This window comes from Stenella coeruleoalba (genome assembly GCF_951394435.1).
Source record: "Stenella coeruleoalba genome assembly, chromosome: 15".
Taxonomy (NCBI): Eukaryota; Metazoa; Chordata; class Mammalia; order Artiodactyla; family Delphinidae; genus Stenella; species Stenella coeruleoalba.
The window spans coordinates 47,736,126-47,754,602 of NC_137161.1; the positions used below are offsets into that span (position 1 = coordinate 47,736,126).

General features: G+C 44.4%; 1 protein-coding gene across 3 annotated transcripts in view; it reads right to left on the reverse strand.

Moving 5' to 3' along the window:
- Positions 1-17,435, reverse strand: part of SEC23B (SEC23 homolog B, COPII coat complex component) — a 40,880-nt gene extending 23,445 nt beyond the window's left edge. Inside the window, exons 1-12 of one of the 3 annotated variants that reach the window (XM_079943767.1) lie at positions 17,194-17,435; positions 15,797-16,004; positions 13,279-13,502; positions 11,830-11,887; positions 9,050-9,136; positions 7,454-7,690; positions 7,245-7,330; positions 5,970-6,114; positions 5,398-5,556; positions 4,921-5,036; positions 2,769-2,892; positions 1,691-1,771 (exon numbers count right to left, since the gene is read on the reverse strand). In XM_079943767.1, the coding sequence (XP_079799893.1) occupies positions 1,691-1,771; positions 2,769-2,892; positions 4,921-5,036; positions 5,398-5,556; positions 5,970-6,114; positions 7,245-7,330; positions 7,454-7,690; positions 9,050-9,136; positions 11,830-11,887; positions 13,279-13,499 (1,314 nt within the window). In that variant the 5' untranslated portion in view covers positions 13,500-13,502; positions 15,797-16,004; positions 17,194-17,435. Of the gene's footprint in view, positions 1-1,690; positions 1,772-2,768; positions 2,893-4,920; positions 5,037-5,397; positions 5,557-5,969; positions 6,115-7,244; positions 7,331-7,453; positions 7,691-9,049; positions 9,137-11,829; positions 11,888-13,278; positions 13,503-15,796; positions 16,661-17,193 lie in introns of those variants that run through there. The other 2 variants (XM_079943768.1, XM_079943766.1) reach the window with 2 other exon arrangements.
- Positions 17,436-18,477: the final 1,042 nt, after the last annotated feature.

An 18,477-nucleotide genomic window follows, 5' to 3' on the forward strand; every position in this document is an offset into this window, starting at 1 on the left:
ATAAGCCTAAATAAAATGACAGGAAGACCATCCTACATTTTAAAAGACTAAGGATATGTATTATCAAATACAATAGTGGTTAGAGAGGAAAAACAGCTGCAAACGACATCTGGAGAGAAATTAGGGAAAGAATATGACTATATGTTAGATAATATTAGGAAATCATTGTTTTCTAAGGTTTGAGAATAACGTAGAAGACCCTTGTCTTCAGAAGATGCACACCGCAACAGTGACAGACTCAGTGTCAAGACGTCTGCAACTTGCTTTCAAAGGCAAAATATTGATATGATAAAAGAATATGGCAAACAGATGAAATCAGGTAGATAATACAAATGTGGCCAAAACGAGGACAGAGGAATTATGACAAAATGTCAACAATTACCGACTCTATGTGGTGGGGATACAGACTCATTACGCTCTTCTCAAAACTTCCCTGTGTGTCTGAAAACTGTACTTTCCTCCCCTTTGCCTCCTCCACCCCCCATCCAAAAATTTCACAGCTGAAACCTACTGGATCCTGGAACAGCTGTACTAAGTTATAATACCTTCTTAGGCAGATATTAAGTCTGTGGAGAATATGCTGGAACAGGGCAGCCTCCCAAAGCCCTGCCGAGAAACAAGAGTACATGTCCCTGGGAACATGGGGGTAACGAGGGACTCGCCACAGGGGCCTGGGCAACAACCTGCCTCACCCGGAGGGTTACAGGAATATCCTCTCAAACCGCCTGCCTCTGGTAACTTCAATAAAAACTTACCCTAAGTAGTCACTAACGAGTGTTCATTGCTGATGAGGACAAAACTTCAATGGGAAAGGTGAAACCCAGTGTGGGCGTCCTGGGTACTGTTCTAAGTGCCTCACCTGGGCTGCTCGTGGAGTCCTCCCAACAGTGCTGTACAGTAGGTCCCATTACTGCCTTCATTTCCCAGACAGAGATGCTGGATCCAGGAGCCATGAAGCACCTCGTCAGGGCCACACCTGCATCCTGAGCCCACAACCGACTCTCCCACCCAGCCTCACGTTGAAGAGGACGGTGAGGGAAGGACGTGACTGTGACAACCCAGCCCAGACTCACCCTGGACAGGCCTCACTGGACCAAAAGTGTACACTTGGCAGCTCAAGTGTCATCAGAGGAAGTGGGCCACCAGCAAGGCCATCTCCCCACCTAGTGAGAGCTGAACTTCGTTCCATGTACTCAAATCTGTCACTCAAGGAACACCGCTGTCTACATGCGCCACAGTGTCACCCACTGCCCAACCAGCTCAAAACGGTCTCTGCGAAGCGAGACAGAGGGAGCCCTTACAAGGGCAATAAGCACACGGGTCTGTCCCTGCAGGACTGTGCTGCACAGAATGCAACGCCTGGTAGCTCTCTGGCGCGGCCACCCAAGAAAGGGTAGTTGGGTGGGGAACATGGTCCCTACCTAGGTCCCCCGCTGTCATCTCTGACCCTAAGCAAGACACTTAACCTCTCTGAGCCTCAGCTTTCTCCTCTCTGACCGTTCAGACCAATGGATGGAAAGACAGAAATGACACTACCCCTCAGGGCTATGGGCGTCAGTGAGTTACCCCTCTCTCCTCACCACAGACACAAGCCAACAGGTGACACAATGCAAGGTCATCCAGCCCCGACACGTCTAAGGGGTCAATTCCCAGGCAAAGGAGGTGAGGGTGATGGAGGAGTTTTCCTTACGTTTTCTGACACACACGGTCCTTTCACGTTCAGAGACACACAAGGGCCTATGGCTCCGGCAACCTTCAGTTCCCGCGAGGTCTGAGGCAGAATTAGATAAGAGCAGACAGTTAACAATCACCAAGAACCACCCCCTCACAAAGGACACAACTAAAACGGCAGGGTTATTATTCCACCAAGGGAAAATCCTACAGGGATTCTAGCATGCAAAAGCTTGTATATGCTTCTCCAGGGCTGCTGTGAACTGACTAAAACTTTAATAAAACCCTCCTTTAGAAATAGAGTTATCTTTGTTCCAAAGATGCAGCAGCATGTTCTGCCTTCTCAACTCTGAAATTATCGTGCACATGGAAGACAGCAATTCTACCAATACGACATTCTCCTCCTGTGCCACAAACCTGTTGTAACTAGTTACAAATGTCAATCAGGGAATATGCTGTTTTGTGTTGCTTTAAAAATACTTAATTTATGAACTCCAATACAATGACGAGGCCAACATACTCAGACTTTTAAATCTGAATTCATTTCAGCAAAGTCCATCCTTCTCCATCTTTTTAAAAAAACCTCCAACATTTGACAATGTTGTTTAAAGTTTAACCTAGATGATTTAATGATTATTGCCAATTTGCAAAGTAATATTTGCCATCATATTTTCTAACGGCCCCTTTGAATGTTTTCTCAGTGACTCAGAATCAAGCGTATAGAGCGATCAGTCCCTACGTGGAAAAACAAAAGCCAAACTCACAATGCTGCCCCATTTTAGAGCGCCCTGGCTAGTCTGCAGGCAGACGTTAAACACAAACCGGTGGCTGGGTGGGCACTTAGCCCACCACCTTTGTAAGGCCTGCTCTCCCTGCAGGGAGAGCAGACATCTCATGGTTTAAAACACTGATAAATATGCAGGTCATTCTTGAGAAGGAAAGGGACAGAATGAATATACTTTGTTGGGATTATTTTGCTAGGAACTTTTTAACTTATCTTTAGATGCCCGTGTCCTGAGGGTGAGGCTCCCCCAACTATGACTACTAAGTAAGTAAGAACACTATTCTTTCATTAAGGTTTTAGAAATCTATTCTACCTTTACTTCCAATGTAGCACCAAATGCCATTCGGAAATTGCCATTAAAATCTTTACTAAAAATTCTTTGGAATGTCTGCTTGAAGAGAGAAGTGTTGAAAGAATCTCCCATCACCATGTGGCCTCTAGGAAAGAAAAAAGGAAAAAGAAAGTGAACCTTTAGGATGACTCAAAGCCATTCAGATGCTTCCTGGGTATTTATGAACAATTATTTTAGAGAAGAAGAAAAAAGCAAGCATGTCCACAGAGGTGCTACTGATCACTTACTAATAATGGAAAACAGCCAGTTCAATTTGTACTCAAGAAAGACACTATTTTTAAAACATTAAACATAGAATTCTTTAGAACAGTGCTGTATCTTGATCACTGTGGTGGTGATACAAACCTATAGAGAGGATAACAATTTCAAAGAACTAGACGTGCACACAGATTTTTAAAAATGAGTGCATGTACAGACTGGTGAGAGCCAAGTACGGTCCGTGATGTATCAATAGTTAACTGTGCTATACCAAGTCAGTTTCCTGGTTCTGACATGGTGCTATATTTATGTAAGATGCTACCACTGGGAGATGCTAGATGAAAAGTATGGACAGACTTCACTGTACTATTTTTGCAATTTCTTGTGAATCTGTTAACTGTTTCAAAAATTAAAAATTTAAAAAAATAAATGATGATATAATCTGGATAAGGTGTGACTAGTCCCAAGGAAACAAAGACTGTGATCTTCCTTGAAGATAATGGACCCCATAACACAGCCGAGGGTCACCTCGCCTTTGCTGGAAGTCATCACAAATGGTTGGCTCACTTCAAGCCATCAACTGAAACCTCTAAGTCTTTTTTTTTTCAGTGTCACTGTTCACACATTTCCCCGATACTGTAGTTGTGCAACAGGTGATGTGCCCTAAATACTGTCACTCAGGGGTCAAAGGCCTCACTGAAAGTGTGAGGGAAGTGCTGGTCCCTCTCCAGAAGAGAGACACATACACGTGAACTCTGGTGTATAAGAAGCTCGGGGGTGTTCACAAACACATGGAAGTTTTCCTGTGATGTTTCACGACAAGAACTCCCGCAGGGCACTGGGGGGAGTCCAGCGTATTAAGTGAACTCAGCGGCACAGCCAGGCCAGCATCACTGGTCCTCTATCACCTCATGCGCCTGCTGGTCCCCAGGACAGCTGCAGATGACGAGGGTTCTACCCCGTCCCCTTTACTCAGTGAGGACCCGCAGCACCACCTGGGAGCTCCTTATAAATGCAGAACACCAGGCCCACCCACAGCTCTCTGCCACTGCTTTTCCAGCTGCGTGTGAACAAGACCCCAGGGGACTTGCACACAAATGCAGGTTCTCCAGACGCTGTCTGTGTTCAGGCATGCCTGGAGCACACACGGGCTGCACCAGTGCTTCTCAAACTCTGTTCCACATCAGAAATGCTCGGGAACTTTAAATATGCTGATGCCCAGGCCAGGCACCATGCTAATTAAATCCGACTTTAGGAACAAGACCCAGACCAAAAGTAGTTTTGAATGTTCCCGGGTGATTCTGATGTTGCAGCACCTTCAGCCTAGTGGTGCCATAGGTGGTTCTCACCAGAATCCCCGGAGAGCTTGTTAAAACCCACCACCAGGCTGCATCCTCAGCCTCTGATTCAGAAGGTCTGGGGTGAGGCTCGAGCGTGCCCATGGGCCCCAAAGGCAGTTGGCTGGGCACCATCCCGCTTTGAAGACTTGGGCTCCCAGCCCGCCCTGCACCGCACCCTCCAGGCTGAGCGAGTACCGGCTGTCATGAGGTGCCGTTACTAAGCCAGGTGAGGGGGCTCCTAATTGCTCTAGCATTCAGCCTATTTCCCCCCTTCTCACAAGGAAGTGCTGAAGGCCACATACTCCATGCTTGCTTTCCTGCCTTGGTGTCTGCAACAACTCTAAGAAATTAAGTTACTCTGACACAACAAGTTCACAGTGAACCCTGACCTCCTTCTGATCACAGTTTCTTCCTCCAAGAGGCCCACAAACCCTCCCCGGGCACCGAAACTGCAGCCCAGAGCCACCTGAACGCTCATCTGAGCCAGCCTTGGCCATTCCCACGGTTCCATCACTCAAGTCTCATTCCACAGAATAAGTACTCTCACTTTTCCCAGGGGTTCACTGTCCACATACCCAGTAAGGTTTGTGCAGCACTTCATCTCCAGAAGTCCAGTCTGATCAAGGGCACAAGCGTAAATATCAACGCAGTGACCGTTTGCAGCAGCTCGGTTAGCAAGCATCTCATAGTGCTGCAAAGAGAGAAAAATTACCTTTATGGAACAGCAACATCACTCACTAGGCGTGCCTTACCGCACCAAAGGGATGTGATCAAAGAGAGGAATGTGGAGACAGTTTCTCTCATAACATCCAAATAAAATAAACTGCAGTTTTCAGTCTCAAAACACTTTTAGCAGTTTTAGGGCCACCCACTCTAATCAAGGTCTCAGAACTGGGACAGATACTTAACATCAGCCGAGATCTGGAAGGTCATCTCAGCAAGAGGTACTCACTGACCACAAAGCATGGCCTCAGCAGAGCAGCTGTCACTCCAGGGCAACCCAAACCCCACCTGGGTGACCACACTTACAGCCTTGAGCCAGGAGCACCTACCTTGGTTGCCTTTTTCATGAAGCGGGCGTTATCTTTCTCAATATCGTGCCAGGAACGAATAGGAACCTTTAGTTCATCTCCAACCACCATGCCAGGTCCTTGGGTAGGGGGACCCCCAATAAACAGCATAATCCTGGCTCCCGTGTTTGGAAAAGTGCCCTAAAGCAGTAAGTGGCAGCATTTTAGGAACATACAGCCCACCCCAAGCATGTTTCTCACAGAAATGCTCCAAATGTGAGTTGTCCTCAGCTGTCGTGACTACTGATGATACTGCAGCAAAACGCAGATGACGCTGCCGAGAAGCAGCTTCTCTCTTCCAACCTGAGGGTCTGGCGCACTTTTATTTCCTGTGATCCTGGTGCCCTAATGGCCTTGTGTTTCTCATGAAAACTTTTTGTATTTTCAAAACACCAAGGGCTCCTTCAGTGTGGATAATAATAATCACTGAACCACGTTCTGATAACACTGCCAGCTGACTGCGGTCACAGCTGATTTTTCAGACAAGGCCAACAAACACACCTTCTGTGAGAAAGCTTGTGTGGTCCGATAGGTCCCAGTAAATTCTGAGTTACCTCCAACAAGCCAACAGCAATGGACAAAGCAACACCAGTGGATCGCAACGGTCTCTTCCCCTGAGGTACGGGCCATGGGTCCCTCTGCAGCTCCCCAAGAAGATCAGTGAGGTTCATGTCGATCTTGTGAATGGGCTGCAGAAATCTGCATGATATTGAATGGACACATCAAGCCTGATTTAATAAAGTACTCTGGTCTTCAGCCTGCATGACACATAGTTACTGCTCTTCAAAATAAGTATCAGAGTACAAAAAACGTGCAGTTTTTTTTTTTTCCTTCAAAGTTGTCTCTAACTACAGGGCTTCCCTGGTGGCGCAGTGGTTAAGAGTCCGCCTGCCGATGCAGGGGACACGGGTTCATGCCCCGGTCCGGGAGGATCCCACATGCCGCGGAGCAGCTGGGCCCGTGAGCCATGGCTGCTGAGCCTGCGCGTCCGGAACCTGTGCTCTGCAACGGGAGAGGCCACGACACTAAGAGGCCCATGTACAGCAAAAAAAAAAAAAAAAGTCTAACTACAAACACAAAAAACTCAAAGCAATTTTATTCAAGAATGTCATTTAAAGCCTAGTATATAGCAATCTGCATATGTAGCATGGAAAAAAAATCAATTTCAAATAGGAGCAAATCAGTTTAATTAAATTTTAAGCAGCAAAAAACCCTAAAGACATGCTAACATGAACTCAGTCCATGTAAGGTACATGGACGTGGACAATCTTCATCGTTCTGAAGACTCCATTTGCGTTTCTCTTGAACCTTGGGAGTCATACAGGGAGGAACACCAGTTTCTTAGAGAAGAGGCTGTGCCAGGCATGTCAGCAAAGCATCTTATCATGTTTGCCAACTGCTAACCCAGCCTTGGGCAGCCCTAGGAGCACAGCGGGCCAATCTCAGGCTTGTTAGAGGACACCCAACAGAAGCCTTTTCAGTTTCCCCAGCTTTACTTAAGAATCAAAAAGGACAAGAGCCATGTATCTAATAAGAGGGGAATGACTGCGTACAGTGGTCTCAAAATCTCTGTGATGATACAAGTCTAACCAGGAAAAATATTTTGAGCAAATCTGCCCCACATGTATGTGTGTGTGTATATATATATTTATATATTAACTTAGTTATAAATTTTAAATATACACTGACTTGTCATGTTTGTTATTAAACATTAAATATTGGTTAGCCTGAGTCTTTTTTTCCCCTCTAAAAATAAAAAACAAAAGCTCTCCTGCTGTCCCTCCCTCCCGCCCACAGCCGCCGCTGTGCATGTGCATATCCAAGCTCACCTGCTGGAAATGGAAGGGTGCTCCTGTGGCTGTGCTGGGCGCGCTGGGTGCACGGGCACGGCAGGCTTGGTCAGGCCCAGCATGTCCTACACAAACCAGAAAGACTCATTTCCCTTAACACTACAAGTGAATGACATTTTTTTCCCTTTTTCCTAAGGAATTTTTAAGAAACATCCCTGGTCCTGCTTGGGGACAAGCAAGGCACTAACCTGTATCTGCTTTGCAGTTAAATCCTTCGTCCCCCGGAAGACATAACTCTTGGAAATCCCCTCACAGCTGAGTTCATGGACCTGCACCATCCTCCCAAACGTGATCAAGCCCACCAGCGCATCTGGAGGAAGGAGACTCAGGGACATCTGCAGGGATTCCTTGAGTGCCTGGAGGTCGTCTTCTTCCAGGCATGTGTCCACCACGTAGAGAAAGATCAGAGGGGACTGAGCACCTCGCTTTATGCAAAGAAAAACAGCACAATGATCAGTATACAAATAGACATAACCAGCTCTTTTTAAAGCAAAACAAGGGAGTTCCCTGGCGATCCACTGGTTCGGACTCCACGCTTTCACTATCGGGGCCCAGGTTCAATCCCTGGTTGGAGATCTAAGATCCTCCAAGCCACATGGCTCAGCCAAAAAAAAAGCAAAACAAGTTATGTAAGTAACAAGTCTTTATTTATACTGACTGTCAGGGATAAGAACATCGAAACAAACCTCTACTTACTTCATTAAACGACAAGTTTTATCAAAACAAACTAGACGTAAAGACTACTTTATATCCAACAATTTATTCCACATTTTTGAACGCCAGGCATTGTTCCAGGTCCTGCGATACATCAGCGAACCAAAAGGCCAGAGATCCCTGCCTGTCTCAGGAGCTAACTTTCCGGAACAGAGAAAGGGGGAGGGATTGTGAAGGCCGGGCATGGGGGGGTGGGGGGTGGGGGGCAGGGAGGCTCCACCATTAAATGGGAGGTCAGGGCAGCCTTATTAAGAAAGTAACATTTGAGCAAAAACCTGGAGAAGAAGGAGGGAGCAATACAGATACAGGGAAGAAAGCTCTAGCCCGAGGAAAAGCCAGAGCAAAGGCCCAGAGGCACGTCTGTTCCCAGCACGCTTGAGCAAAGTCAAGGAGGCCCATTTGGCTGAACGAGGACCCTAAAAGAAGCTGAGGTCAGAGGGGTAAGACGGCCAGCTCACACAAAACTCTGAAGACTATTACTCCAGGTGAAAAGGGAGCCATTTTCGCCACTGGAGGTTTCTGAACACAGACCTAATGTGATGTTTTTAAAGGGTTACCCTGGCTGCTGGGTGAAGAATAAAATATAAGTGGGCAAGGGTAAAGTCAGGGCGAAGAGCTAAGAGACTGCCCCAATAATTCAAGTGAGAGGCGGGGGCTGGCCCAGGACAGGAGCTGTGGGGAGAAAGAAGTGGCTGGATTCTGGATCAACTGTAAATATCAACTGCAAGGGATTTCCTAACAGATTAGATATGGGATGTGAGAAAAAGAGAGACATCAAGGATGAATCTAAGATTTCTAAGCTGAACAACTAGAAGATGGGGTACCATCAACTGAGACGGACAAGGCTGTGGAGGGCAGGTTTTGAACTGAATCAGTGCTACCTTTTTGGTAGCCTTCTATGGAGACGGGAAAACGATGCCATCACGTGCACACGTACCATGACCTAATGTTCAGGATCCTGTGGGCCTCACAGCTTTAAATCGTCCAGACAAGCAAGAGACACAGAAGACAAAGTATTTCAAAAGAAGCTCAATTTAACACTGCTCCTTAAATGCGCAGCAAACAATTACCTGTATCACGTACTCAACTGTAGAAAACTGGGGCATCAATTCAGCAGGCTGATTCACCTCAGATATGCCTGCATAAGCCGGAGGAAACTGAAGAGAAGAAAACAAAGCAATGCTTCATGAGGGCTGAAAGATACATTATGCCTTTTATTTTCCATTTATAAAAATAGTTAATGACCACATATTAATTCTGAAAGCACAAAATGTAGAACATGTTACTACAATACAAAAATCAGAATTTAAGAGACTTCCCTGGTGGTCCAGTGGGTAAGACTGTGTGCTCCCAATGCAGGGGGCCCAGGTTCAATCCCTGATCGGGGAACAAGATTCTGCACGCATGCCGCAACTAAAAGTTCTCATGCCGCAACTAAAGATCCTGCATTCTGCAACTAAGACCTGGGGCATCAATCAATCAATCAATCAATCATTTTTTAATCAGAATTTAAAATCCATAACCCTGTTCTATATCTATATCACACTGGAACTTTTCCTTAATGCAGTTTTAGGTTATCTTGTAACTTCTAAATCATTAAAACACACACTATTAAAAATAATTTCCAAATTGTTGCCCTGTAAATTAAGGGCTGAAATTTTAGCTGTCTCATCAATAATCTACATGGAAGACTAAAGCTTTTATTTGGGTTTACTACTCTAGTTGTTATCAATAAAGTAATACATGTTAATTGTAGAAAAACTGGCAAGTACAAGAAAAATATAAGATAAAAGATACAAACCCCCCATGCTCCTATCACCCGGAGGCAGCTACTGTCAACATCTCGGTGTATTTCCTTCCACACTTTTTCTACCTTAAGCACAGCTGAGGTCACCTTATACACACAATTTTGCAACCTGCTTTTTGGTGCTTAACATAATGTCATAGGTGTTTTGTTTTTTCTCTACAAACATTTTAAATTTGTAGCTTGCACATTGATCTTTTTCCCCCAAACTTTAAAAATCGTGGTAAATTTTACCATCTTAATCTTTTTTCAGTGTACAGTTCAGTGGTCTTAAATACACTCATAATGTTGTGCACCCATTTCCACCATCCATCTCCAGAACTTTTTTCATCTTGCAAAACTGAAACTCTGAACCTGTTAAACAGTAACTCCCCATCACCCCCACCCAGCCCCTGGCAACCACCTCTCTACCTTCTCTTTCTATGAATTTGACCGCTCCAAGTACCTCATACAAGGGGGATCATACAGTATTTGTCTTTTGTGACTGGCTTATTTCACTCAGTAATATCATTAAGGTTCGATCACGTAGCATAAGTCAGAACACCTTGCATTTTAAGGCTATTAATATTGCACTGAACATACAGACCACATTTGCTTATCCATTCACCCGTCAGCAGACACTCAGATCAGTTGCTATGTTTTAGCTATTGTGAATAATACTGCTATGAACATGAGTGTGTAAGTATCTCTTCAAGACCCTGCTTTCAGTTCCTTTGGGTATATATCCAGAAGTGGGAATGCTGGACTATTTGGTTAACATCACTAATGAATAATACTGCTAGGAACATGAGTGTTTAAGTATCTCTTCAAGACCCCACTTTCAGTTCTTTTGGGTATATATCCAGAAGTGGGAATGCTGGACCATTTGGTAAACATCACTAATAATTAGTGACGATGAGTATCTTTTTATGTGCTTAGTGGCCATCTGTCTATCGTCTTTGGAGAAATATCTATTCAAGTCCTTTGTCCATTTCTGAGTTGGGCTTTCCTGTTGCTGTTGAGTATTAGGAGTTCTCTATATATTCTGAATATTAATCCCTTATTAGACACATGATTTGCAAATATTTTCACCCATCCTATGGGTTGGACTTTTACTCTGTTGACATTGTCTTTAGATGCCTTATAATTTTAACAATAAATTACATTAAACAGACATCAATTCTGAATATAATAGGGTGTAGGAATGTTTTTAAGATCTGCAATTACTCTGAATCGCCCAGGGAGACAAATCTTGTACGGTATCTGCTTCTAATTCCCAAGACTACACTTAAAAGTCATCAACTGCACACTGGTCTCTTCACCACTGGACTCGGTGTGTGCTATCTGAGAATGAGACTGTTAATTATGATCAAATATAAGAATAAACAAGTCGATGTTATTAATATCTTAAGATATGCTAGAGTACTATATATTATGTTGGGCATAATTATTTTCTAACACCTTTATTGAGGTATAGTTTATATACCATAAAATTCACCCATTTTAAATGTACAATTGAATGATTTTTAGTAAATGCACAGAATTGTGCAATAACCACCATAATCCACTTTTTGAACATTTCCTCCATAGGCACAGTTCATTTCAAAGAAAAGTCTCTCTCATCATTTGTGAGCTCCTAGTTTGGTAGTTAAAAATGTTTAAATCAAAACAAGATCAACTTGATCCTGAAAGTTAGGAAGATCGAAAATGAAAATCCAGTAACGTACACTATCCAATTAGAATAAACTGAAATCAAATGTAATATAAACACCTTATCTGTTTTCTAGGGTAACATACTCAGTACTTACAGAAAACCTATTTAAAAAAAAAAAAGGAAATCTATGTCCCATCCACAGCAAAGACAAAGACTCATATAATGAAACTGAATGACCATTCAAAACAAAAATCACATATGTTCAACATTCAATATTAGGCTTAAGAAATATCACCTTGACAGGTGCCCTGTGCCAGAGCAGACACAAATTCAACCTCACTTAATTTTTTTCAGAGTAGGACAACTAAAGTGAAACACAGGAAATACTTGTAAAATAATTACAGTTCACATACCTGATTTCTTTGGAAACAGAAATTACAAGCCCAAAGCTTTGCTCGATAATCAACCTGACTGTGAGAAAAATAAATATTACAACCAGATACCGTTTTCATTTTTAAGGTAGAAAGCATTTAAGTGTAAAGTTCTTGTTCAGTAAATCGCACGGATGTGTGTTCAGGTGTGGGTGCCTCAATGGAGGAAGGTATGCAACACATTCTCTGCAGCTAGAGTTCTGGCTGCTGAGTGCACCGAAAGGCTCCTTCAAGCAGCAACAATGAACAACTACTAAATCCTTTTTGCTCTTTTCCGATTTCCTAGATAATATTTAGAAATTCATGAGTTATAAAAATTATAGGTTATTTCCTTTTGCCCTGTTATCTAAACATACTCTTTATGATTTTTCTAATGTCTTTATTGTTCAAATACATGAAACTATGAAATTTTAATACTAAAAGGACATTTAACACACAGGAAAAACAACTCAGACTTTAACCACACTTAGTTCACTTGAAGAAGTTGAGCAGAATGCTTCTGGGTTGATACACTTCCTAGAACTGGTTCAAGATAATGCTTTATAGTTGCTTTCCCCCCCTTTCTACATTTAGAAAATTAACGATCAGCTATTATTTTAAAAGAGCAGCAGCATCTTATACATGGGTACACCAAGTAAGAGCAAGGAGAATGAAGTAAAAAATGTTCCCTCATATAAAAATTTTATCTTTTAAAGAGTATTTATGACACTCTTCACTTGCTTAAAAATTCTTTCAAAGAGTGCCCACATTTAAGAGAGCTATCAAAGGTCACCATTTCAGGCACAAAAAAGTTACACTTAGGGCTTCCCTGGTGGCGCAGTGGTTCAGAGTCCGCCTGCCGATGCAGGGGACATGGGTTCGTACCCCGGTCCGGGAGAATCCCACATGCCGCGGAGCGGCTGGGCCCGTGAGCCATGGCCGCTGAGCCTGCGCGTCCGGAGCCTGTGCTCCGCCACAGGAGAGGCCACAACAGTGAGAGGCCTGCATACCGCAAAAAATTAAAAAATTCCTCTTAACAATAAAATCATCAAGAGTTCAAATTTCTTCTGCCTATTACCTCTTCCTGCCATACAGCATCACCATACCAGGTAGGTACAACAAAACTCTCTAAAGCTTTTGGATATTTTTTGGAAAATGCTTTGAAAGGCACCAATAAAATCAATAGTTAAGGCAAAAGCAAACTGAAAATCAGAAAAACAAAAAATTACAAATCCTTTCCCTCTACCTCCACCTCGTTCCCATAAATTCTAATTCTATGTGGAATATCAGGCCAGGGAGACTTCCACAAGCATTCATCACCTAAGACTCTCACCATTTACTACTCATCTCAAATTTGACATCTTGCCCAACTGAGTCACTTTTAGGAGAATCACGGGAAAGTCATAATTTACTGTATTCATCATTTTTGCTAGTTGTTAAAAGAATTCATACCAAAGTGGATTGAGAATGGCTTTGCAAGTTGGCCTGCTGCAAAGCACTGGTTCATACTGTACAGGGGGCAGGTCTGGACGTTCTTTCAAAGGAGTAAGGATACAAGCCAGGGGAACAACCATTCTTGTAGCCTCGAGACGGCTGGAAGGCCACACATTCCAACTAAAACGCACGCCATCGCGTTCTTCATTCTGCTGAATGAATTCCAGGTATGTTGCCATTGTCTAAAAAAAAAAAAAAACACTAAAGATAAAGTTTAATCGTATGTGAAATTCTCAACTGAACTTCAAAAAAAGATGACCACCTAACGCCACGTTTCTTAAACACTTAGTCTGGAAGAACCTGTCACTGGAGGATGACAACATCTCACTTCTCTCTGACCCCCCAAGAGCCAATTAACTTCACAGCTACCTCTCCCATTCCTTTCTCAACCCTCCTTTCTAGCCCTTAAAAAAATAAAAGGGGCGGAAGGTTTACCATCATTTGGTCATCCCTAAGCTGCATGTAGGTGAATAATAGTAATTTAAATCTCCTCTTAGATCACAGATAATCTCAGCCAAGCCAATTTCAGCCCCGTGCTCAAGGGTTAAGTCTCAAACCCTGTTTCAGCATCCAGCTACCTTCCTCCCTGACTCCCTTTCCTCCTTGCTCTATTCGAGTAAATACTGTATTATAATTTACATTCCAAGCGATCTTGGTTTTGTGCCCTTTCCCTCCTTCCGTTATTATGGAGAAAAGAACTGGATACTGAAGTGCGAATCCTATTCACAACAAGAACAACTACCAGTTCTTAGCCAAGGTACTTCTACTTGGGATCACCAAAATTACAAAGGCACACTTGCTATTATGCTAAGTGAGTTCCTCACCAGCTCCTGTCCCCTCACCACAGTCGCTTATGCTCATGCCTTGGAAGATTCCAGTTAATGAAACAGCCATTCAGACTAAGTACGTTTTTCAAACCCAAATAATGCCAACTTCATCCTGTTTACATACTAAATTCTAGGCTAACACACACTTCAGCTATTAGGGTTCAAGGGAACAAAACTCTCGAGAACAATGGGAAAAATGACAAATTAAAGAATCTTATGGGGCTTCCCTGGTGGCTCAGTGGTTAAGAATCTGCCTGCCAATGCAGGGGACACGGGTTCGAGCCCTGGTCCGGAAAGATCCCACATGCCGCAGAGCAACTAAGCCCGTGAGCCACAACTACTGAGCCCGCGTGCCACAACTGCTGAAGCTCACGTACCTAGAGCCCGTGCTCCGCAACAAGAGAAGCCAAAGCAACAAGAAGCTCACGCACAGCGACGAAGAGTAGCCCACACTCACCACAACTAGAGAAAGCCAGTGCGCAGCAACAAAGACCCAACGCAGCCAAGAAGAAATAATTTTTTTAAAAAAACTCTATTATATAAGTGGCCTCTAGTGCTCACTTATGCAATGCTGAATAATGACTGTCTCCAAGCTGTTTTGAGAAGTGCCATACTGTTAATTTGGACTAAGGGAACAACATAGGGCTATAAATGCAAATGAATTACTCTATTACACACAACGCGGAGCACAAAAATTCCAAATGTTTGTTCCAGCTTAAACTCTAAGGCATCTACTTGTTATCTCTGGCCAAAGCAGGAAACTGTAGTTCTGTGTACACAGAAAACACTTCTGCAGCTTCCTGGCTAGTAAAGGGTCATTCAGGTGGGAATGAAAGCAAGTTCTAACATCCCAATTCTCAGCAAGCACCTCGGCAGACTTCATTAAGTGGCTGTTTTCCTTCTCAAAACAGATCATTATTAAAAGGCACTATCTCCATCCCATGTCCCCAGGCATCCACATATTAAAACCTGCGCTCTCCATTTCCCACTGCCTCTTCCGCTCACTCCCTCAAGAGCATGGATTCTTAACTCTGGGCACATAGCCAACAGGGGACTTCACAGGGTCAATAAGTCCTCTGAAACTGTATGCAAAATTGTGTGCATGAGCCAAGGTGCACTTTTCTAGAGAGACAGGTCTACCATTAACACCATCTTTTCAAAAGGGAAGGCTTTCAGAATAGGTTAACAGCTGAATGAATGAATAAGTAAAATTGTAAAGATCCTGTAGACGTATCTGTCAAAAAAAAAAAATCTGTACCATTCATTCCACCTTAAGGTATGATTTTTCAGGACACAACTAAGGTAAAGCAAGGTTTAATCTTTAAAGGGAGTCCGAAGACCTGGGTTCTAGCTCCGGCTCTGTCACGAAGCATAAGTCATTTAACCAGAATCTCGAGTTCCTCAACTGTAAACTGGACGTTGGGTCCTTCTCTCTCCCGCGACTCCGAGGGATCCTGCGCCAGAATCCGGCCAGCCGGCCGCCCCACCTGGCTGGGACCACGTCACTCTCAGCAGACCCCTGGGTCTTCGGGCCCTTCAGCTCCTCTGACCGCCGGGAAAAGGCCTTGCCCCAGGAGCAACCCACCTGCCCCTAAGCAGAGACTCCGGTCCCTGCCCTCGGCCTCTCATAACCTGTGCTCCCCACTCACCTGGCCGGAACCGCTCACCTGGCCGCAGCCGTACGCACCCACCGCTGCAAGATCCCGGCTCCAGTTCCCACCGCCAAGTCCAACTCAGCCCTATGCCGATTGGTTAGCGTCCTGTGCGTCACGCCACGGCGCCGTCCGCTGGCCAATCAAAGAGCGCCTCGCCGGTGGGCGAGCGGAAGCAAGACACTTAGAAAGGCTGCGCCGCCATCTTGGAACAGGGCAAGACAGACGTGGTTGGCTCTTAAAAATCACAATTACTCAGAATACAAGTTTCTCCACGTTCACCTCTAAACCTTTCTGCTTCACGAAATACCGGCGCCTAGGGAACTGTTTCCTAGCCACAGCCAGCGCGCCTCAGGAGCTCGCCCTACTCCAATAAGACGTCCGCTCGCTTCAGTGGGAAGTCCCTCTCATCGCCTTAGTTACCGGGAAGCGAGAACGATGACGTGTGGCCCCGGAAGAGGGCGAGGCTCCTCGCGGAGGAAACCGAAGCTGGCCGGAAGGAGGTGTCGGCGCGCAGAAAGGGGCGAGGCTAAGGGAGCGTGAGCCTTGAGCGTGGGGACGCATGCGCGCAGGAGTCCTGTCAGTTAAACAGGTGTAGTTATTCTTCCTCGCCTTGCAGGGTTTCCTTCCCTCGTTCGCCCCTCGGTCGCGCACAGGTGCCTTCCGGCTCTACTGCGGAGCCTGGCGTTAGCGTACAGGCTAATCCCTCTCGTTCCCTGTCATCCTTCCACGAGAAAGTGAATAATTGGGAACTGTGGTAGTCAAACGTTTTAAGAGACTAACAAAACACCAAACTGCATAGAGCACGGCTTTCTACAGCCACCATGGCCGTTTTACCACTTCTTATAAGTGGCAAAACCGAGCACGTTTATTAATCTGACCCAGCGATATGGCCCGTCTGTAGCATATAAAAATAAGCAAAATTATATAAACTTAAAGGTATGCTTAAAGCATATCAAGGCGGCCAAGAATTAACTAGCTCAATTTAATATTAGTACAAAGTTTTAAGTGACTAACAAATCATAGAAGTTAGTTTTAGGTCGATGTGCTACGAAATTAATTGCTGTTTATAGAAAAATTTGTCGAATAATGGTTCAGTTTTATTGAACAAGTTTACACTTTTCGTGTATCTAAAGCATTATGTAGGAGTAATAGTGGGTTTTTTAATACTTAAACTGGTATAAGTTCAGGAAGTTCAAATCAATTATTCTCTCAGTAAAGATACACACTCAATTAAGATACAATACACATTTGTATCATACTTCACAGTGAGAAAATGTTACCAAGTCCAAGCTGGTGCTGCTTGCCGCACAACAGGCCAATTGAGAGATGAGTTGGGGCAAGGACTAGCGACTTCATTCGGAAGGTCGCAGACCCAGGAGTCTGGTTCTGACCTCGGGTGGCCTCGGCCTGCAGCGGCTTGAAGCAGGATTTTTTCGGTTCCCAGCCAGAGATTGAGGTATGGCCGCAGCAATGAGAGCGCTGAATCCCAGCCACCAGACCACCAGGGACCAGTGGCCAGTGACAAGGCCACGGCCCGTCAGCTGTGTAGAAATGAACTTCTACATAGAGACGGAAAGTAGTGAAGCAAGTAGAGTGTTTATTAAGAGGGAAAAGGGTGCAGTACGTGTGGACAGCCACACGGGCGGGCTCAGAGAGACAGTCACGCCCTCGTGGCAGTCTGAATCACTTTTATGGGGCATTTCTTCATGGTTTCCTCTAACCAATCATGTTGTTCCGCCTGGTTCTGAGTCCGGATTTGGTATATCTCAGGGTTCTCTCCTGTGTGGGTGCACATCTCTTAGCCAAGATGGATAGTAATGAAGAGGCCTATGGGTAGTTGACGTCACATACTAGGAGGTGGCACCCCCTCCCTTTTTGACCTCCAAGGAGCCTTTCTGCACATGTGCAGTCGGGGAGGTCTCCTTGACTTTGAGAATGAGGAATACGTGGTCTTTTATCTCTTACCTGGGCAGGGCCCAGCCTCCTTGATCATCCTGCTTTTATGGAGTTTCTGCTACTATGGAGTTTCTGTCCGCAGGGGAGAAACTGTTCAGCCTGGGGCCCATCTACCTCCTGCCTAAGTTCCAGCCAGACTCAGGAGGGGATGTGTTAATTTCTTTTTTCCTGCAGCCATTCACAGGGGGGCCTGGTCAGGATGTTTCCTGTGAGCTAAACAAAGGTATTTTAGCTTAACACTCAGGCGTGGGAGGCAGAATTCCTCCAGTTTGGCCATTATGTATACTTTAAGCTGTAGGCAACATCCCTTTAGTGATTAACTTGAAGCAAAAGCAATAGAATACAAAGGTTAAAGTAAAAGAAACAGATCCAATGTGGAGTCAGATTTATTCTTCTCTTTCACAGATAGACATAGCTGGGTTTTTTTTTTTAACCAAACATTAAGAAAATATCATTTGCCAAAAATTTGCTTGACTTATTTGAACCTGGATTCCTAGTACTAGAAATTACTGTAAGAAGGATTTTTTAAAATCTACCACATTAATGTATTAGAAGTTTAATTTCCTTATTTTAGGAATCGTTTATTTATGTGACTGTGTAGTTATCCTGATAGGCATTGGGAAGGAAGAAAATTTCCTCCTTCTAGGTTCTTCTGGCTGGCCTAAGAGTTAGATCGACATGAGGCAGATTAACAGGGGAAAATGAAATAGAAATTTAGT